Below are 14,497 nucleotides of genomic sequence, written 5' to 3'. Positions count from 1 at the left end.
TTTTTTTTTATCCAATTAGATAAAAGTAATGAAATATATACAAATTTCTTCACAACCTTTGATATAACTATATTTTTAGTATTTTTATAAAATAATATTATGTTTATAAAAATATACAATTTGACACCTATTCCACCTCCATTTTTTCTATCTTAAATGCGCAAATCAAGGAGTGTTAATGATCTTAAATGTCTGCAAGGTAAAAGATTTTAGTACATCATCTATAATCCAGACATTACAACTTTTCAAATCATGTTTGTAATAATAATAATAATTACTAAGCTGGAAAGCTTTTGAATAGGAATATTAATACGTAATACTCTTATTCTATTACAAAATATCACACTAATTGTAAAAAGAGTAATGCTACTCATCGTCTCAATTTTTATCATTATCTCATCATCTTATGATGTGTCATTAAATAATTGAAGATTATTTATTATATTTTACTTATAAACCTATCATCTAATGCCACATCATGAGATAATAGAAGGATGATAAAAATTAAGATGATGAATAAATTTTTTATTATATATAGCATTACTCAAAAAATGAATACAAACAACTTTAATAATATGATATTTTCTTCTAGAATGCGAGTACCGCATCTCTTACGCTCCTTAATTAAAAGTTGACTATCTTCCAACTGCAAAGACAATCCCATGCATTATCAACATCAAAGAAAAATTAAATATCGGAGATTTGGTCCACTCCCAATTTTGGTCAAAATGTCCATCACAATAGTTAGGAATTGTGGACGCTATGCAAATCGAGAGGAGGAGAATATTATGAAAAATTATACTCATAATTTCTACACCAGAAATTATATATAATTTTTTAATTTTTAATTTTTTTTTCTTACCAAATGTGTATTGTTTGGATGATAAGTAAAAAAATTTAAATAATTTAGCAAGAATAAAACCAAAATAAATAAATAAATATAAATATAATGTGTAGAATGATAAGTAGCAAAACTTAACATCGGTATTTCTTTTTTCTTTCATAATAACAATTTTTGTGGTTGTAAGACCCAGCAAAACTCATTATTTTTCACAATGCAACTATCATACATCTGTAAGTCTACTCATTGAATAGATTTTATTAAATATAAATGTAGATTAATTCGCTAGTTTATGGAATGAAGTCGGCCTTGAAATAGCAGAAAATGATACATGGGAAATAGGCTTCAATCAAGGCGGCGCAGGAGATACTCAACTTGGACAAGCTTGGTGAGTGGCATTACCCACTCCGCATAAAGGCGAGAAACAACAGACGGATCAACCTTGTACTTCCCCTTTTTTGCGTTGTTATTGTCCAATGTAACTTCTTGTCCAAACACCATAGCCTTCTTGGCAACTCTCTTTTTTACCATCTCCTCCACACTCTCAACTGTCAGCAGTTTCATCAAAGCATCTCTGTCCTGAAAGAACCAAACACATTATCCATATGAAATACATGATTTTATTTTCTTCTCTCTCTTCAGGAGTTGGCGCCTACACAAATTAAAGTTAATATATTCTTATAAAATGCCTCTCATTGGCATCATAAGTAATGATAATCTAGCATAATATGGCAACAATGAATTTAATAGATAGCTAATGCACATTGAGATCACAACAGAGCAAATAAACTACCAAGGCTTTATCTACTATGGTGCTTAATGATGCACCCGTAGTACCTGAGAGCGAATTGCTGGCTCATATTCTCGAGGGGATTCTCTGAATTTCACCTCAGCTACAAACTTTCCATAATGAATTCTTCTGGAGAGCGCCTACAGGTAATAATCATACCATTCCTTGTTAAAATGCGAGTTACATCAATCAATGATCAAGACACCCTATCCAGAGCTCTCAAAACCTCAACTTACCACCTCAACTAAGATTTTAAAAAAGAAGAAAGTTAACTTTGGACAAAAAGGGATACTTGAGCAGCAACTCGTCTTCTCGTATAAAATTTAAAGGGAAAAATGTCAACTTTGTACTAGAAGGGGCGTCAAATTGATCCTCAGGACTCGGGAGAAGTGAGATGGTTACTTTAAAAACGGCACTGTAAAACACAAAGAAAAGGTTCACGGCACCTTTACCTGTAAGCACACGAGGTCGCTTGCAGCAGTTGATGCATAATTGCCATCATCACCAGGGGTAGCAAACAACGCAAGCAATTCATCGAAATACATTTTCCATATGGACTTATTTATGTTAATGGAAGCAGCTGCTGGGTGCAAAACCTATAGTTGGAATTAGATCCAAAAATAATCGACCTTTACAAAATTAAAAAGCAAAACCAGAGTTTTGGGGGCATATCATTACCTTTGTATAGTTGTAAGGTGGCGCTTCGGATGGCGGTAAGTCAGTAGGGAAAAAAGGATGTTCTTCAGGGTTTGTAAATTTACCAGCCTGTAATATTCGAGGTCATACTACAACTATGCACAATAAAGACTATATATAAAGAATTATGTACAACAAAGCAATACAGTTGAGGGCTAAGATTTTCAGATCCTGTACCAGGTACGTTTAACAGGGTAAAGGTGGGAGTACAGGGTCCTATTTACCATTATAACGTTCGTAGTTTCAAATTACGACTGCCCAACTGTAGATTTGACAGAAGTTGATAATTTTTGCGAACGTTTTGGGCTTTTAGCCAATCGAACTATCAACTATGTAAAACTTAAGGACGTCCGACCCAAAAGCAAAGAATACAGAAGCCCAAAATTGCCAGTAGGCTGTCTGGTCTGACACTATGGTAATGTTCAGCGTTACAATTTTATTTTATTTTTTATGAGCAATGTTAGTTACAATACAAGTCTAGGCAATTTTATCTTTAATTTTTTTAAAAATTATAAAACTATCCATTCTGAAATGATATTTTTTCTCATTTAATAAGGGTTGCACATATTTGGATACTTCAAATAGAATTTCTCATTTATTTTTTTCTGTTAGAGGAATGACACATACCTTTGCTAGGAGGGCCTCGGTTTCCCTAACAACAAACTGAACCAAGGAACCAGAATACCCAGGAAACTTAGCGTAAGAATGATTGTAGGCCGGAGAATTGATGGGGAACCGGGTCCGCTCAATCAGAGCGAAGATGATAGTGTCTTCTTGTCTGACCAAAGAATCTCTTACCGAATCAAGCGTCAGTGCATTCGCCGAAACAGAATCGTTGAGAGCCATTGCCATATGATTTTGTCTAACAATACCATGAGATACCAGAAAAAAAATCAGTAATATCGACGACATTTTAACACGGATTTTTCCTCTCTCTTTTTTGTCAGAGACTGACAATGAAGAAGAAAAGGAAGGAAGAAAATGCAAAAGCGGATACTAAGCGAAATTTCTGACATTGCGGGAAAAAATAAGAACCACATCAATCGCGTTTCTATATTTAGAGGTCAATTGCCAGGTCAATCATCTTGTTGTTAGTTGTCGGACAGAAAGAAAAAGTCAATTAGAGGAATAAAATACCTTGAATTTAAACTGCGCTACTATGACCTGCCCGTGGAAGAGGGAGAGCCAGGCAAATGAGGAATTGATGCCGGAGGGCGGAATGGAGCGCTTTTTATATATTTATATATATAAATCTATATATATTAAATCCTTTTATGGGTTTGGTCCGGCGGCCGTCTGCAAATGTTTTTTTCAGGTTTACGGGCCCAACAAAATCCTTCTTATTCTAAATTTCCTGCAAAGATACCCTCAAAACTTTGTTGACTTTTCATAGAGACAAAGGATTTTTACTTTCTTCATAAATTGCTTCGTGATTTCCACTCAATTGTTTATCTCTCGTAATTATAGAAAGTATTTAGATTAAAAAATTTCATTGTTTCTTGCACTATCCTTACTTTTCTTTGATATCATTTCATTTCAGAGGAGATAAAATGTGATAAAAGAATTTGTAAATAATTATGAGATAATTTAAATAGTTGTGAAATAATTTGAGTTAAAATATTTTATAAGATTTTAAGAAATGAGAAAAAAATAATTGAATAAAAATATTATAAAGTTAAAATATTAATTTTATTTTAGAATTTGAAATATTTAAATTATATTTTATATTTTATTTAGAAACTTTAAAAAATTGTAATAATTAGATAAAAAATTAAATTAAAAATTAAAAAATATTTATATTTATTAATTCAAATGTTGAGATGAAATAAAAGGATCCAAACCACCATATGTGAAACCGGACCTTATTCTTCACTCTCGTGACTCTTTGCTGTAGTTCCAACCACAAGGAGGAAAAAATAAACAAACAAACATGGTAACCGTGAAAAACAGATAGGAACCAAAAATATATTAATTTTCTTTCCCATTCCTCGCTACCTCCAATTAAGCTATGTTTGATATTTAATATTTTATCATTATTTTTTTATTACTATTCACATATCATCTGATATTATCTCACTATCCAAACATAACGTCGGGAAAAACTAGTAGAGTCGTTCTCCATACTCAACTTCGGCCCGAAATTATAATTCTCATCTGAACTGACCAACAGAGGATTAATGTAAGATGATTTTAAAAAGTTACACATACTACATACCTAATGGGGTCGTGATCAGAACACAAATTCCGACAACAATATGTAGTAAATTTTGGATTCGGGGTGGGACGCCAGATATTTCAAGGTGGAGGAAACAAATCATTCAAGAAAAAGAATGGCCAAGAGGTAGAAAGTAGTGATCTTCAATTTCTTGAATCCCACCGTTGTATTTCTTGAATCTATGGACTATTATTTTTCCCATTTACAATCCGCAAACTATGTCCCACACAAAAAACCAAATAGAAAAGGTAACTCACCATTAAACACCAAGCCCAGTTACACATGCATGGTGGATTGATCAAAATCTCGCTCAAAAAACTATTGTTTACAATTTGATGCATATGTCCATAGCTAAGAGCCTAAGAGGTTTCTGAATCATGTTGGGAACCGAATCTCGAGGGCCCTGGAACATGCTGGGAAATAAATCTTGCAGTGCCTTTCCACCAAGAAACCTCTGTTTCTTTCTCTCGAAGCTTGTGCATGGCACATTCCAGAGCAGCTTCTAGTTCTTTTATCCGTTCTTGCTGTCTTGCTTCCAGTAGTTCATGCAACCTGCTCTCAAGTTCAGTGGGTTGAACACCAAAATGCACTTTGGTACCGGAATTTTGAGTGTCAATCACTTCGCCAAAACTCAAACAGGGGCTTCTGTCAGATGCAATGTCCTTAACGGTCACCTGCGGTTCTTAGTTTACAAATATTCAGAGAATGAATCGAAAAAATTGGTATAGAACACCATACTAAAGACTATTCAGAAGAAAAATAAAGGCGGGGGCACCACAATGTTGGGACCTCGGCAAAAATTTCTAACCGAAAAATAAGGGGCCCTTTTTTCTTATTGGTCTTGAATTATGTATGAACCGAATGGCATTTCTAAATGGCCATTAACATATACAAAGTTGATGAATTAAGGTTGCAAAAGAACTTTTTCCCACATCAGATTTGTGTTACTTCTAGTGTGGGTATTTGCAGCCTATTTGTAATATCAGAGCAGAACGAAGAAATCCACTTGCAAAATACAAGCAGAACGAGGAAGAAAGGAAGACTATGAAGTTGATGATCATCTGTAATTGACATTAAAATTTGTTTATAACTTTATATGATGGTTTCCACAATCTCCACTCACCTTTGTTTTTTGCTGCTGTGTATGCTTTAACGAGTTTTCTCTCTCCAAGTGGATCTGCAAGCGCTCCAACTCAGCTTCAAGTTCTGCTTCAAGTCCGTCCATCCCTTCTAGGTACTCCTCTTGTTGAGGTGAATTACATTTCAAAGGCTGATCATGCATCAAAATTGTTTCCGAAATTGGTAAAACATGTGATGTGGTTTGCGACTGCCATGAAACCCTGCTGTTAGAGTTTGGACCTTCTAGTACATCACTGTTGGAATAGGCAACAGTGAAATTTGATTCGAATGCCTTGAACTCTGCATCCTTCCTTTTCAATTCTTCTTTGACATTATGAAGAAGCGTTTCCACTTGCTTTCGAAGCTCCACCATCTTCGTAAGTTCATTTTTACTCGCTGCAATGAGATAGAGCAAACTACACCCAACTCCCAAGTTGAAAGAAGCATCTTTTCTGCAACGCCCTGGATATACTGGAAACATTAGAAGCTTTAAATCACATATAGCAATAGAAAAAAATAACTGTGAGAGAGAAAAGGGAAGAAAAATCAGACACGGTCCACCGGGCCTTTCATAACATCCCAAAGCATTTTAGTCATATGGAGATTGTTATTGCCATTAAATAGGTAGTATTACCAGAGAAAAATCATATGTTTGATTTATTTAATGGTACTCAGAGGGATTAAGGCGTATGATAGCAACCTTAGGGTAGTTGTTTATCTAGTTTGTCAAGCTTTATTGCTTATTTTTTGTCCCCTTCCCGCTTCCTGCAAGTATAGCAGATCATTTAGAAAATTACGACCTTTTTGTAAGGTGATGCGAGGGAGGAGTTTAGATTTCATTTGATAAAGTGGTTAAGATATACTTTCCAGTCTCTGTGGGAGGATTAGGGTCTGGATTTTAATGCGGCTCAATTGAGCTCTCTTGAAATAATGACTATGGTGTCATGCTAATGAGAGTTTTTGAAAGATTGTGATGGGTGCAAAATGTGGTAGATCATGAGGTTGATGGTAGCTCGTGAGGTGGAAGGAGTTCTACTTTACAAAGACGTGCAAATATAAATACAACCTAAAATAATTTGTTCTTGCCGACATGAATGTGTTAGATTTATGAAAATGCCAGCAACAATAGGTCAATTAATTAAAAAATAGGTTTCTGTCCATATACAGTGGATTGTATCAGATGAAACGATGACATCCCAATGAAGGATAACATGCATGTACATACCTTCTGGTGATACAATTCTGGCGATACTCCTTGGGCCAGTTTCCAGTTTTTTTCAATTCCACGCATTGATATCCGAGTATTTTAATCAACCACTTATACAGTTCCAGCTAAGATCATAAACTAAAGCTTTTTAATATCCGTTTGAATAATGAGATGAGATGATTTTAGATAAAAATTAAAAGTTAAATAAAATATTATTAAAATATTATTTCTTAATATTATTATTATTTAAAAATTTAAAAAAATTGAATTGTTTATTATATTAAATGAGAATAAAATAAAACTGTTTATTTATCCAAACCTAAACAATAAAAAAACATGTACGCCCTTTATATCCTAAATTACATCTCTGGGGTATTGGATTATTCTGTTAACGATCTGGTTTAAAGTGGATAGAAACACTTGATTAGAATCGTTAAATACCACGGACAAAAGATTTGAGTAGAAATCTCGAAAACCAACAGGTTAAGTGTCAACAAAATCTCAAACCGAACTAATATAATTAAAAAAAAAGAACAAAATAAAAACTCAATCCTTTCACCTGACTCCTCACTTTCTGTAGCCAAAGGCGAGGAATCAACCACGTCCAGACCATTCATCGAGCGCTTTGCATGCATCGACCCGCCAGCGAATTTTCTAACTTGCCGCTCATCCTCCTCCTCCGCCGTCTTCTGGCCCTGCACCATGATATTCCTAGTCTCCTTGATCCGCCTCAGCGCCGCCAGCCACCGCGCAACAACCCGCCGCGGTGAAGAACACTGTAGGTTCGTGGACCCGTCATTGCGCCGCCACCTATCCATACCAAAATCTAAATCAGAATCTTCGCCCTCGTCTGCGAGTATGTCGGCGATACGAAGGCGTTGGCTATCGGATTTAACAGGAGAGAGCGAGAAGATGAGGTCATTAAAGAAGAGGCTCTTCATCTCGGGATAGGGATCGGTGTTACTCCGCGTTGCAGAGGGTGAGGCGGGACAGACTGGGAATTAATTGCGATGAGAGAGGGAGAAGTGACTGCTGCCGCAGTTGGGAGAGAGAGCGAGAGAGAGCGGGGGGGGTGAGAGAGAGAGTGGGCGCGTTTTGAATAGCCGACAGAAATTAGAAATTGGAGGGAAAATGTTCATTTAGTTAACTCATCTCAACTCATTATTATAATTTTTTAAAATTTTAATATAAAATATAATAAATAATTTAATTTTTTTAATTTTTAAAATAATAATAATATTAAAAAATAATATTCTAACAATATTTTATTATCTCAACTCAACTCACTTCAATATTCAAATATAACCAAAATTTTATGGGGAGAGAGAGAGCTTTTGCGACCCTTGGAGTCGGCACCATTTCTCTCTCTCTCTGGGCTAAGTAGCATTTTTCACCAATGGACGGCCCGCCGATCATTTACTAGATCGTTAGTTTAAGGGTAGGTTTGGAGTATGATGAGAATTTTGTATTTTATTTGAGAGTTTAAATATTATGTTTTAATAATATTATTATTTTGAGATTTAAAAAATATGAATTGAAATTTGAAAAAATTGAATTGTTTATTTTATTTTATATAAAAATTTAAAAAATGTGTAATGATGAGATGATATGATATGATATGAGAATTTTATGTTTCATCCCACTCCTAAACTTGTCTTGCCTTCGTTTGGATTCGAAAATTTTCATCGTTATAATTTTTTAAAATTTTTATATAAAATATAATAAATAATTTAAAATTTTCAAATTTCAATTCAAATTTTTTAAATTTTAATATAATAATATTAAAAAATAATATTATAATAATATATTTTTTAATATTCATTTTTCATCTAAAATTATTTTATATTATCTTTGAATCCAAACTAGTCGTAAATTTATTGTTCTAATTTTTTAATATTCTTAATTATTAAAAAAATTATATAACTTCACACTTATTTAATAATTAAGTATAAAATTCAAAAATTAAAAAAAATAAAATATTCGAACAATAATTTTAAGGAAGCTAAAAAGCATTTTTCATATCTTTTGCATTGAAAAATTAGGATGCATCCAGAATGAGAAATTCCCTTGGGAATTCCAAACATTTGTCCCAAAACAGAGGGTAATGATATGGTTATTCTCTCTTATTTTATTATTCTATAGTGTATTTAAATTTTTTATTTTTTATTTTTTTAAAATATTTTTTTAACATCCTTAATTATTAAAAATAAAAAATATATATACAACTTAACTAATAGTTATTTCTTTGATTATTAACTAAAAAAAAGTAGTAAACCTATCATAAATGCCGACGCCAATAATGATTTATCGGCAACAAAAATTAAAAAATAATTTTATTTTTTTCTCCAACTCCCTCTTTCTTTCTATTTGTAATACTCGTTTGAATTGGTGAACAAACAACAAAACGGAGAGTAATGATTCTGACCGCCAACTTTGTAGTTATTGAATCATTGAATTGCACTTATTACATTTTCGCGATGATTTTTTTCCTTTTCATATCGATAATCTAAGTTAACAGTGTTAGAACATTGATATTGGACTAATCAAATATCAATATATCTTTATATTTTGGCTACGTATAAGAAAAATCATCTATATTAAACTAGCCAAATTATTAAAGCTCAATATATGAGCTGCAGTAAATTAAGGGGCTAGTCATATTTGCAGAGTGACTATTCACAGATCAAACAATTATTTTAATATTTTCCACCAATCATCCCTCTCTCTTTCCCTCACTCTTTTCTCCCTCGCAGTAAATGTTTTCCACTTATGTGCATTCTGTGCATTTTTCTTCTTTTTTTTTTTTTTATTTTCATTTTCTCCTTATTTTTTTATTTATATATTTCTCAATAGGTTTGAGAATTGGGGTTATTGTTTTTATTTATATTTTAAGCTGAAATAAAGTTTGGTTTGTATGTGTTTGTTGGATAATTAGATTTAAGAATAAAATAGTTAGGAAATAATAATTTTAAGTAAAAATTTAATTATTAATTAATATATGAAGTGTATTTATAAAATAAAAAAATTATAAAATATTATTAAAATATATAATATTATATTATTATTTTGACTTTAAGATGACTAGTTTAATATAGATTCACCTAACCAAAATTTAAAGCTATAGCTAAAACTTGAAATTCTAGTCAAAATTTGAATTTGGCAATGACTAGTGCTCTTAGTTGAATGTTGAGCTAATGGTGTTAGCTTAATGTTATGGTGTTATAGTGTATAGTGGACAATAATCTTTTATTTGAAGACACATCTAGAATAGAATCAAGAGCATAGCATTCTTATTGGATTATGTAAATACAAAGTCATAATTTGGATAATATCAAATGATTTTACATTTGGTTATCCCACTCAAAATTCATATTGAATTATTCATATATTAATCAAAATAATAATAAATTATTATTAATTTAATAATATTATTTGTTTCTAATTTATTTGTTATCATATTTTATTATTATACCAATAATAAGATTTCATTTCCTTGCCTGACAAAATCCAGTTATTTTGAACTAGTGTGGTAATTGGGTATTTGTCAAGAAAAAAAGTGCTTAAATTTCATCTAGTGGCTTTCACTACCTTTCCATTAATAGAACAGTTCTATTGGATACAAGCGGGATGTGCAAGCGGCAGGTAATCGGGATCTTACGTGGAATTAAAAAATAAAATAAAAAGCAAAAAAGTAAAAGTAAAAAAAATAAAAATAAACAAGACCTCTCTCTTTTCAGCTTCTTCAACAATGGTCAACGTCACAAACCCAAACCCACGACTTTGGTCAGTCTCCCTATTGTAAATAACTTCGACAATCTCCATCGTCCCGGCCTGCTCGAAAAGCATAGCCAATTTCTGATTATCAACATCACAAGGTAAATTTTGCAACAAAAACTTTTGCTTCTTCTGGAGGTTATACAAACTAGTCTTCCTGTTATTCTATCTCCTTAAAAACCCCATCATCACTACTCTTTGCCTTCGCTTCGACGCCCTCAATGACCGAATCCTCTCCCTCAGCTTCCCAACCCAAAACACGGTCCTCGGTGTCAATGGCGATGGTGTTGCTTTCTTCTTCTTGTTGAGCTCAGTCTGAGGTACGGACTACAAAGGTAGCTATGGAGGAAGATTGGGTCTTGTTTTGAGGGAGAGACATGGGGAAAAAAGTGAAGAGTGAGAGCACGAGAGGTCGAGCTTGATAGGTTTGGAGGGTATAGAGAGAATCTGATATGGTTTTTTTGTGGTGGTGGTAAAGAGTGAGGGAAAGGTGGTTACGCAAGATGAGTCGGCCATTGACAAGACCTTTAAGACTGACGTAACTGTAGCAGCCATTTCGATCGAGACGAAAAGGAGGGGGCCGGGGGAGAGGTTAGAGGTGACTAAGGAGTGAGACCTTGAGTTTGCATTCACTCCCTTAAATCCGATGCTAAATACCAAAATGTTAGAAAGTAAAACAAAATCCTGACTTCTAGGTTTTTTTTTTTTTCCACAAAATAGTTTCGAAAAAGGTAATGTTTTGCGTAATTTTCAAATCGTTATCACAAACCCAATAAACCACTCAATGCACTACAAGATCGATTCCAGAACTATCTATAATGGTACAATACTTCGTTTTGCAAGGGAGTTAAGCAACAAGATTCTAACTACCAAATCGACCACAAAAACCTATAAATTTTCCATTCTTACAGCAAGACTTGAACCTCAAACCCTAACCACCAAACCCGTGCAAAGTCCAGCCCTGCCTCTTAAGCGCGTAGACCACGTCCATAGTAGTCACAGTCTTGCGACGAGCGTGCTCTGTGTAGGTAACAGCGTCTCTAATCACGTTCTCCATGAAAATTTTGAGTACTCCACGAGTCTCCTCGTAGATGAGGCCGCTTATGTGCTTTACGCCTCCTCTGCGGGCCAAGCGCCGAATTGCAGGCTTGGTGATGTCCTGGATGTTGTCGCGCAGGACATTGCGGTGTCGCTTAGACCTTTTCCAAGCTCTTTGCCTCCCTTGCCATGGCTCGACATTATTGGTCAACGAGGGATCTGAATCGCACACTATAATCCGCAAGCTGCATCACAGTTGACTGGTAAGGATCCATAGGGAGAGACTAGAGAGGGATTGTTTCCTTAATCCAGTCTTTTAGTTACTATCTGCGCAAATGCAAACAAAGAAATACCAAAAAAGAAGAAAGAAAAATAGTAATTGAAGTTTGTTTAGAATGGTGGCTATCTACTTATACGAGGAGGGAGAGAGAAAGGAAATGGAGAGAGAGAGAGAGGGAGAGGTCGGTTGAAGGAGAAAGGAGATGGATCGATCGATCGATCGATTGGAGGCGAGGAAAGGGAGGGATTACAACTGAAACTTTATAAAGAGAGAAAAAATGAAATTAAGAGAGAAGGAAAAATGAAAACATTGGTGTGGTTGCAAGCCGCTTACACCATGCGCTTGCAAGTAGCATTTTTCTTAATAGAATAGCAGATGCATGAAACAAGTCCAAGCTTTCATGAATAGCAAATCCACTCGGATGCAGCAATAGTGTTACAATCCACGACATGTAATTAAAACACTGTGTATCACCAAAAATAAAAAACAAAGACAATCGATAGAGATTGAACTATGGGCAATCACAAAATCAGCATATGTCTGGTCTTATATTTTCAACAAAAACTCATACTAAACTATGGGTAATCACAAAATGTTACATTTTGTTCATAACATTTAAACACATCACCAAAAATAAAAACAATACTCAATCACAAAACTAAACCACATATGGTCACATAATTGTTGTCCAACCACATGTATTTATATCGCACGTGGTAGAGCAGGCACTTAATTAGACAAAGTGTATGTTAAAGTTAAAACCAGAGTTTTAAATATCGTACCATAACGGTCGGAATTTACAGTGCCGGAACAGTTTCGGCACGGGGGAGGTCTACGTTTCATACCAGGTCAAACACCAGCCATTTCGATGCGTTCGGTCAATACTGGTTGGATTCAGATGTTTCGTCTAGCATGCAAATTCCGGTTCGGTATGTAAAACCCAATGGCATGGCAATTTTGTAATTAAAGTTACTGACAAGGATTTTTATGTAAAGTTGGACTCGAAATGAAGGGCTTTTCGATTTTTTCCATAACCTCATATTAGACCGTCAAACCTTTTAAATAGCTCATATCGTCAAACTTGATAAAAAGCTTGTGTTGAGTCCTTTCATACCAAAGCATGCACAAAAATTTTTATATACATCATTATTTTTTTAAATTAATCGAAAAAATAAACAAGTTTTAATAGAGTAGATAATACTGCATCCACACACGCCTGCAAGATCTTATAGGAATCTATGAAACACAAGGGGTGAGGCCTTTGGGGACTTTCCTTTTAATTTTAATAATATACATAATAATAATTTATAGTTTTTATAATTAAATTTTGGAATATAGTTTTTTTATATATATATAATTTATTATTCATATATAAAATATTCCAAAATAGTATTAATATCAAAATATTTCGTTCTAATATTTCAATCGAAATAATATTCAAAACTTTGCGTTAAATATCTATTAATGTTAATTACAACATCGACATAAGTTGGACGAAAGGTGTTGATGGGTTATCACATGTGGATATAATTGTAAATTTATTCTTTAAAACCTCGTAAATTTCATTATGAAGACTTTAAAAATAATGTCGTTACATTGTATTCATGTCATTAATATCTAATTTCATAATTTAAGCGTCAAATTTCTTATTCTCAAATACAAGTTGTTGACTTCTATCTCGTCCTGCATTGATGACGAGTAGCTTGCAGGCCAGTCCTCATTGCACACTAACTGGTCAGTGGGGTTAGAGAGTTTTCAGTTGGTGTTCTCAATCTCAGTCTCAGTGCGGCCTTGATTGGTCAACAAAGGGATCAAAATATCCCCCATCAATAAAGTGAGGGCTTCTTGGACCTTTTTCACCTCCATTTTTAATTTTTTTCGATTATTTTATTTAAATAAAAATTTTAACTATAAAAAGAATTTTTTTTTTCAAAGAAAACTGTTATGATTCATTATTAAATAAATTTATATTCATGATTGAATATATTTTGAAACATTTTCATATTAAATATGATATTATAAATTAAAGAGCTTTGCTACTTATCATTCATACATCACATATTATATATTTTTTTAAATTTTATTCTTCTTATTGAATTATTCTACTTATTATTCATATACCAAACATTTTAGTAATATTAATAAATAAAAAAGTATGGTGTGTGGAAAGATGAATAAAATTTGTTTAAACTAAAATAATGCACTTGGAGTTATAAAGAGAATTTAAATTCATAAACGGATATAATTTGATATAATATGTTAGATTATAAATATATTTTATTATAAAATAGATCTAACATATCATATAAAATCATATCAATTTATAAATTTATTTTACGTGATTTCTTATACCCATAATAGTTGTATTTAATCTGACCAATTACAACAAATGCTGGTTCTACATTCTTTTTAATTTTTTTTATTGGTATCGAATTTTCAAAAATAATATTTCAACTAATTTTAAGATGCACATTTTTTTAAGATGCACATATTATTCTGCATTCAAAATATTTTTTAATGATATTTTGATTTTTTTT

General features: G+C 33.0%; 2 protein-coding genes and 2 pseudogenes across 4 annotated transcripts; all 4 read right to left on the bottom strand.

The window, feature by feature from the left end:
- Positions 1-1,067: 1,067 nt before the first annotated feature.
- Positions 1,068-3,571, bottom strand: LOC109005174 (chorismate mutase 2-like). Of its 2 annotated transcripts, XM_035682859.1 has the most exons (6): positions 3,465-3,571; positions 2,955-3,189; positions 2,310-2,396; positions 2,084-2,227; positions 1,679-1,771; positions 1,068-1,420 (listed from the first exon to the last, which is right to left on the bottom strand). In XM_035682859.1, exons 2-6 carry the CDS (start codon positions 3,177-3,179, stop codon positions 1,187-1,189), a joined length of 783 nt encoding a protein of 260 aa, XP_035538752.1. In that variant the 5' UTR covers positions 3,180-3,189; positions 3,465-3,571; the 3' UTR covers positions 1,068-1,186. The 2 variants fall into 2 exon arrangements, with proteins under 2 accessions (XP_035538752.1, XP_035538753.1); XM_035682860.1 differs by lacking the exon at positions 3,465-3,571 and having other exon boundaries at positions 2,955-3,356.
- A 1,087-nt stretch (positions 3,572-4,658) lies between these two features.
- LOC118343823 (protein POLAR LOCALIZATION DURING ASYMMETRIC DIVISION AND REDISTRIBUTION-like) lies at positions 4,659-7,932 on the bottom strand. 2 transcript variants are annotated; one of them, XM_035682858.1, is made up of 3 exons: positions 7,428-7,932; positions 5,666-6,123; positions 4,659-5,216 (listed from the first exon to the last, which is right to left on the bottom strand). In XM_035682858.1, the coding sequence occupies exons 1-3, from the start codon at positions 7,807-7,809 to the stop codon at positions 4,902-4,904; spliced, it is 1,155 nt and encodes a 384-aa protein (XP_035538751.1). In that variant the 5' UTR covers positions 7,810-7,932; the 3' UTR covers positions 4,659-4,901. The 2 variants fall into 2 exon arrangements, with proteins under 2 accessions (XP_035538751.1, XP_035538750.1); XM_035682857.1 differs by having other exon boundaries at positions 4,682-5,216; positions 5,666-6,132; positions 7,428-7,917.
- Positions 7,933-10,353: 2,421 nt separating this feature from the next.
- On the bottom strand, positions 10,354-11,197 carry LOC109005172 (annotated as a pseudogene).
- A 376-nt stretch (positions 11,198-11,573) lies between these two features.
- On the bottom strand, positions 11,574-11,881 carry LOC109005175 (annotated as a pseudogene).
- Positions 11,882-14,497: the final 2,616 nt, after the last annotated feature.

Source organism: Juglans regia, chromosome 11 (assembly GCF_001411555.2).
Source record: "Juglans regia cultivar Chandler chromosome 11, Walnut 2.0, whole genome shotgun sequence".
Taxonomy (NCBI): Eukaryota; Viridiplantae; Streptophyta; class Magnoliopsida; order Fagales; family Juglandaceae; genus Juglans; species Juglans regia.
The sequence above is the reverse complement of the archived record's forward strand: the minus strand, read 5'-3'. Positions and strand labels throughout refer to the sequence as shown.

Bases quoted from the DNA above. Each gene is read 5' to 3' on its own strand.
- LOC109005174 (XM_035682860.1), bottom strand. From the start codon at position 3,239: ATGTCGTCGATATTACTGATTTTTTTTCTGGTATCTCATGGTATTGTT. The intron at 1,772-2,083 runs GTAAAGGTGCCG...TATTACCTGTAG, and splicing joins GCGACCTCGTGTGCTTACAG to GCGCTCTCCAGAAGAATTCA. The intron at 1,421-1,678 runs GTACTACGGGTG...TGGTTCTTTCAG, and splicing joins AGCCAGCAATTCGCTCTCAG to GACAGAGATGCTTTGATGAA.
- LOC118343823 (XM_035682857.1), bottom strand. From the start codon at position 7,809: ATGAAGAGCCTCTTCTTTAATGACCTCATCTTCTCGCTCTCTCCTGTT. The intron at 6,133-7,427 runs GTGAAAGGATTG...TAATGTTTCCAG, and splicing joins TACAGAAAGTGAGGAGTCAG to TATATCCAGGGCGTTGCAGA. The intron at 5,217-5,665 runs GTGAGTGGAGAT...TAAGAACCGCAG, and splicing joins CACAGCAGCAAAAAACAAAG to GTGACCGTTAAGGACATTGC.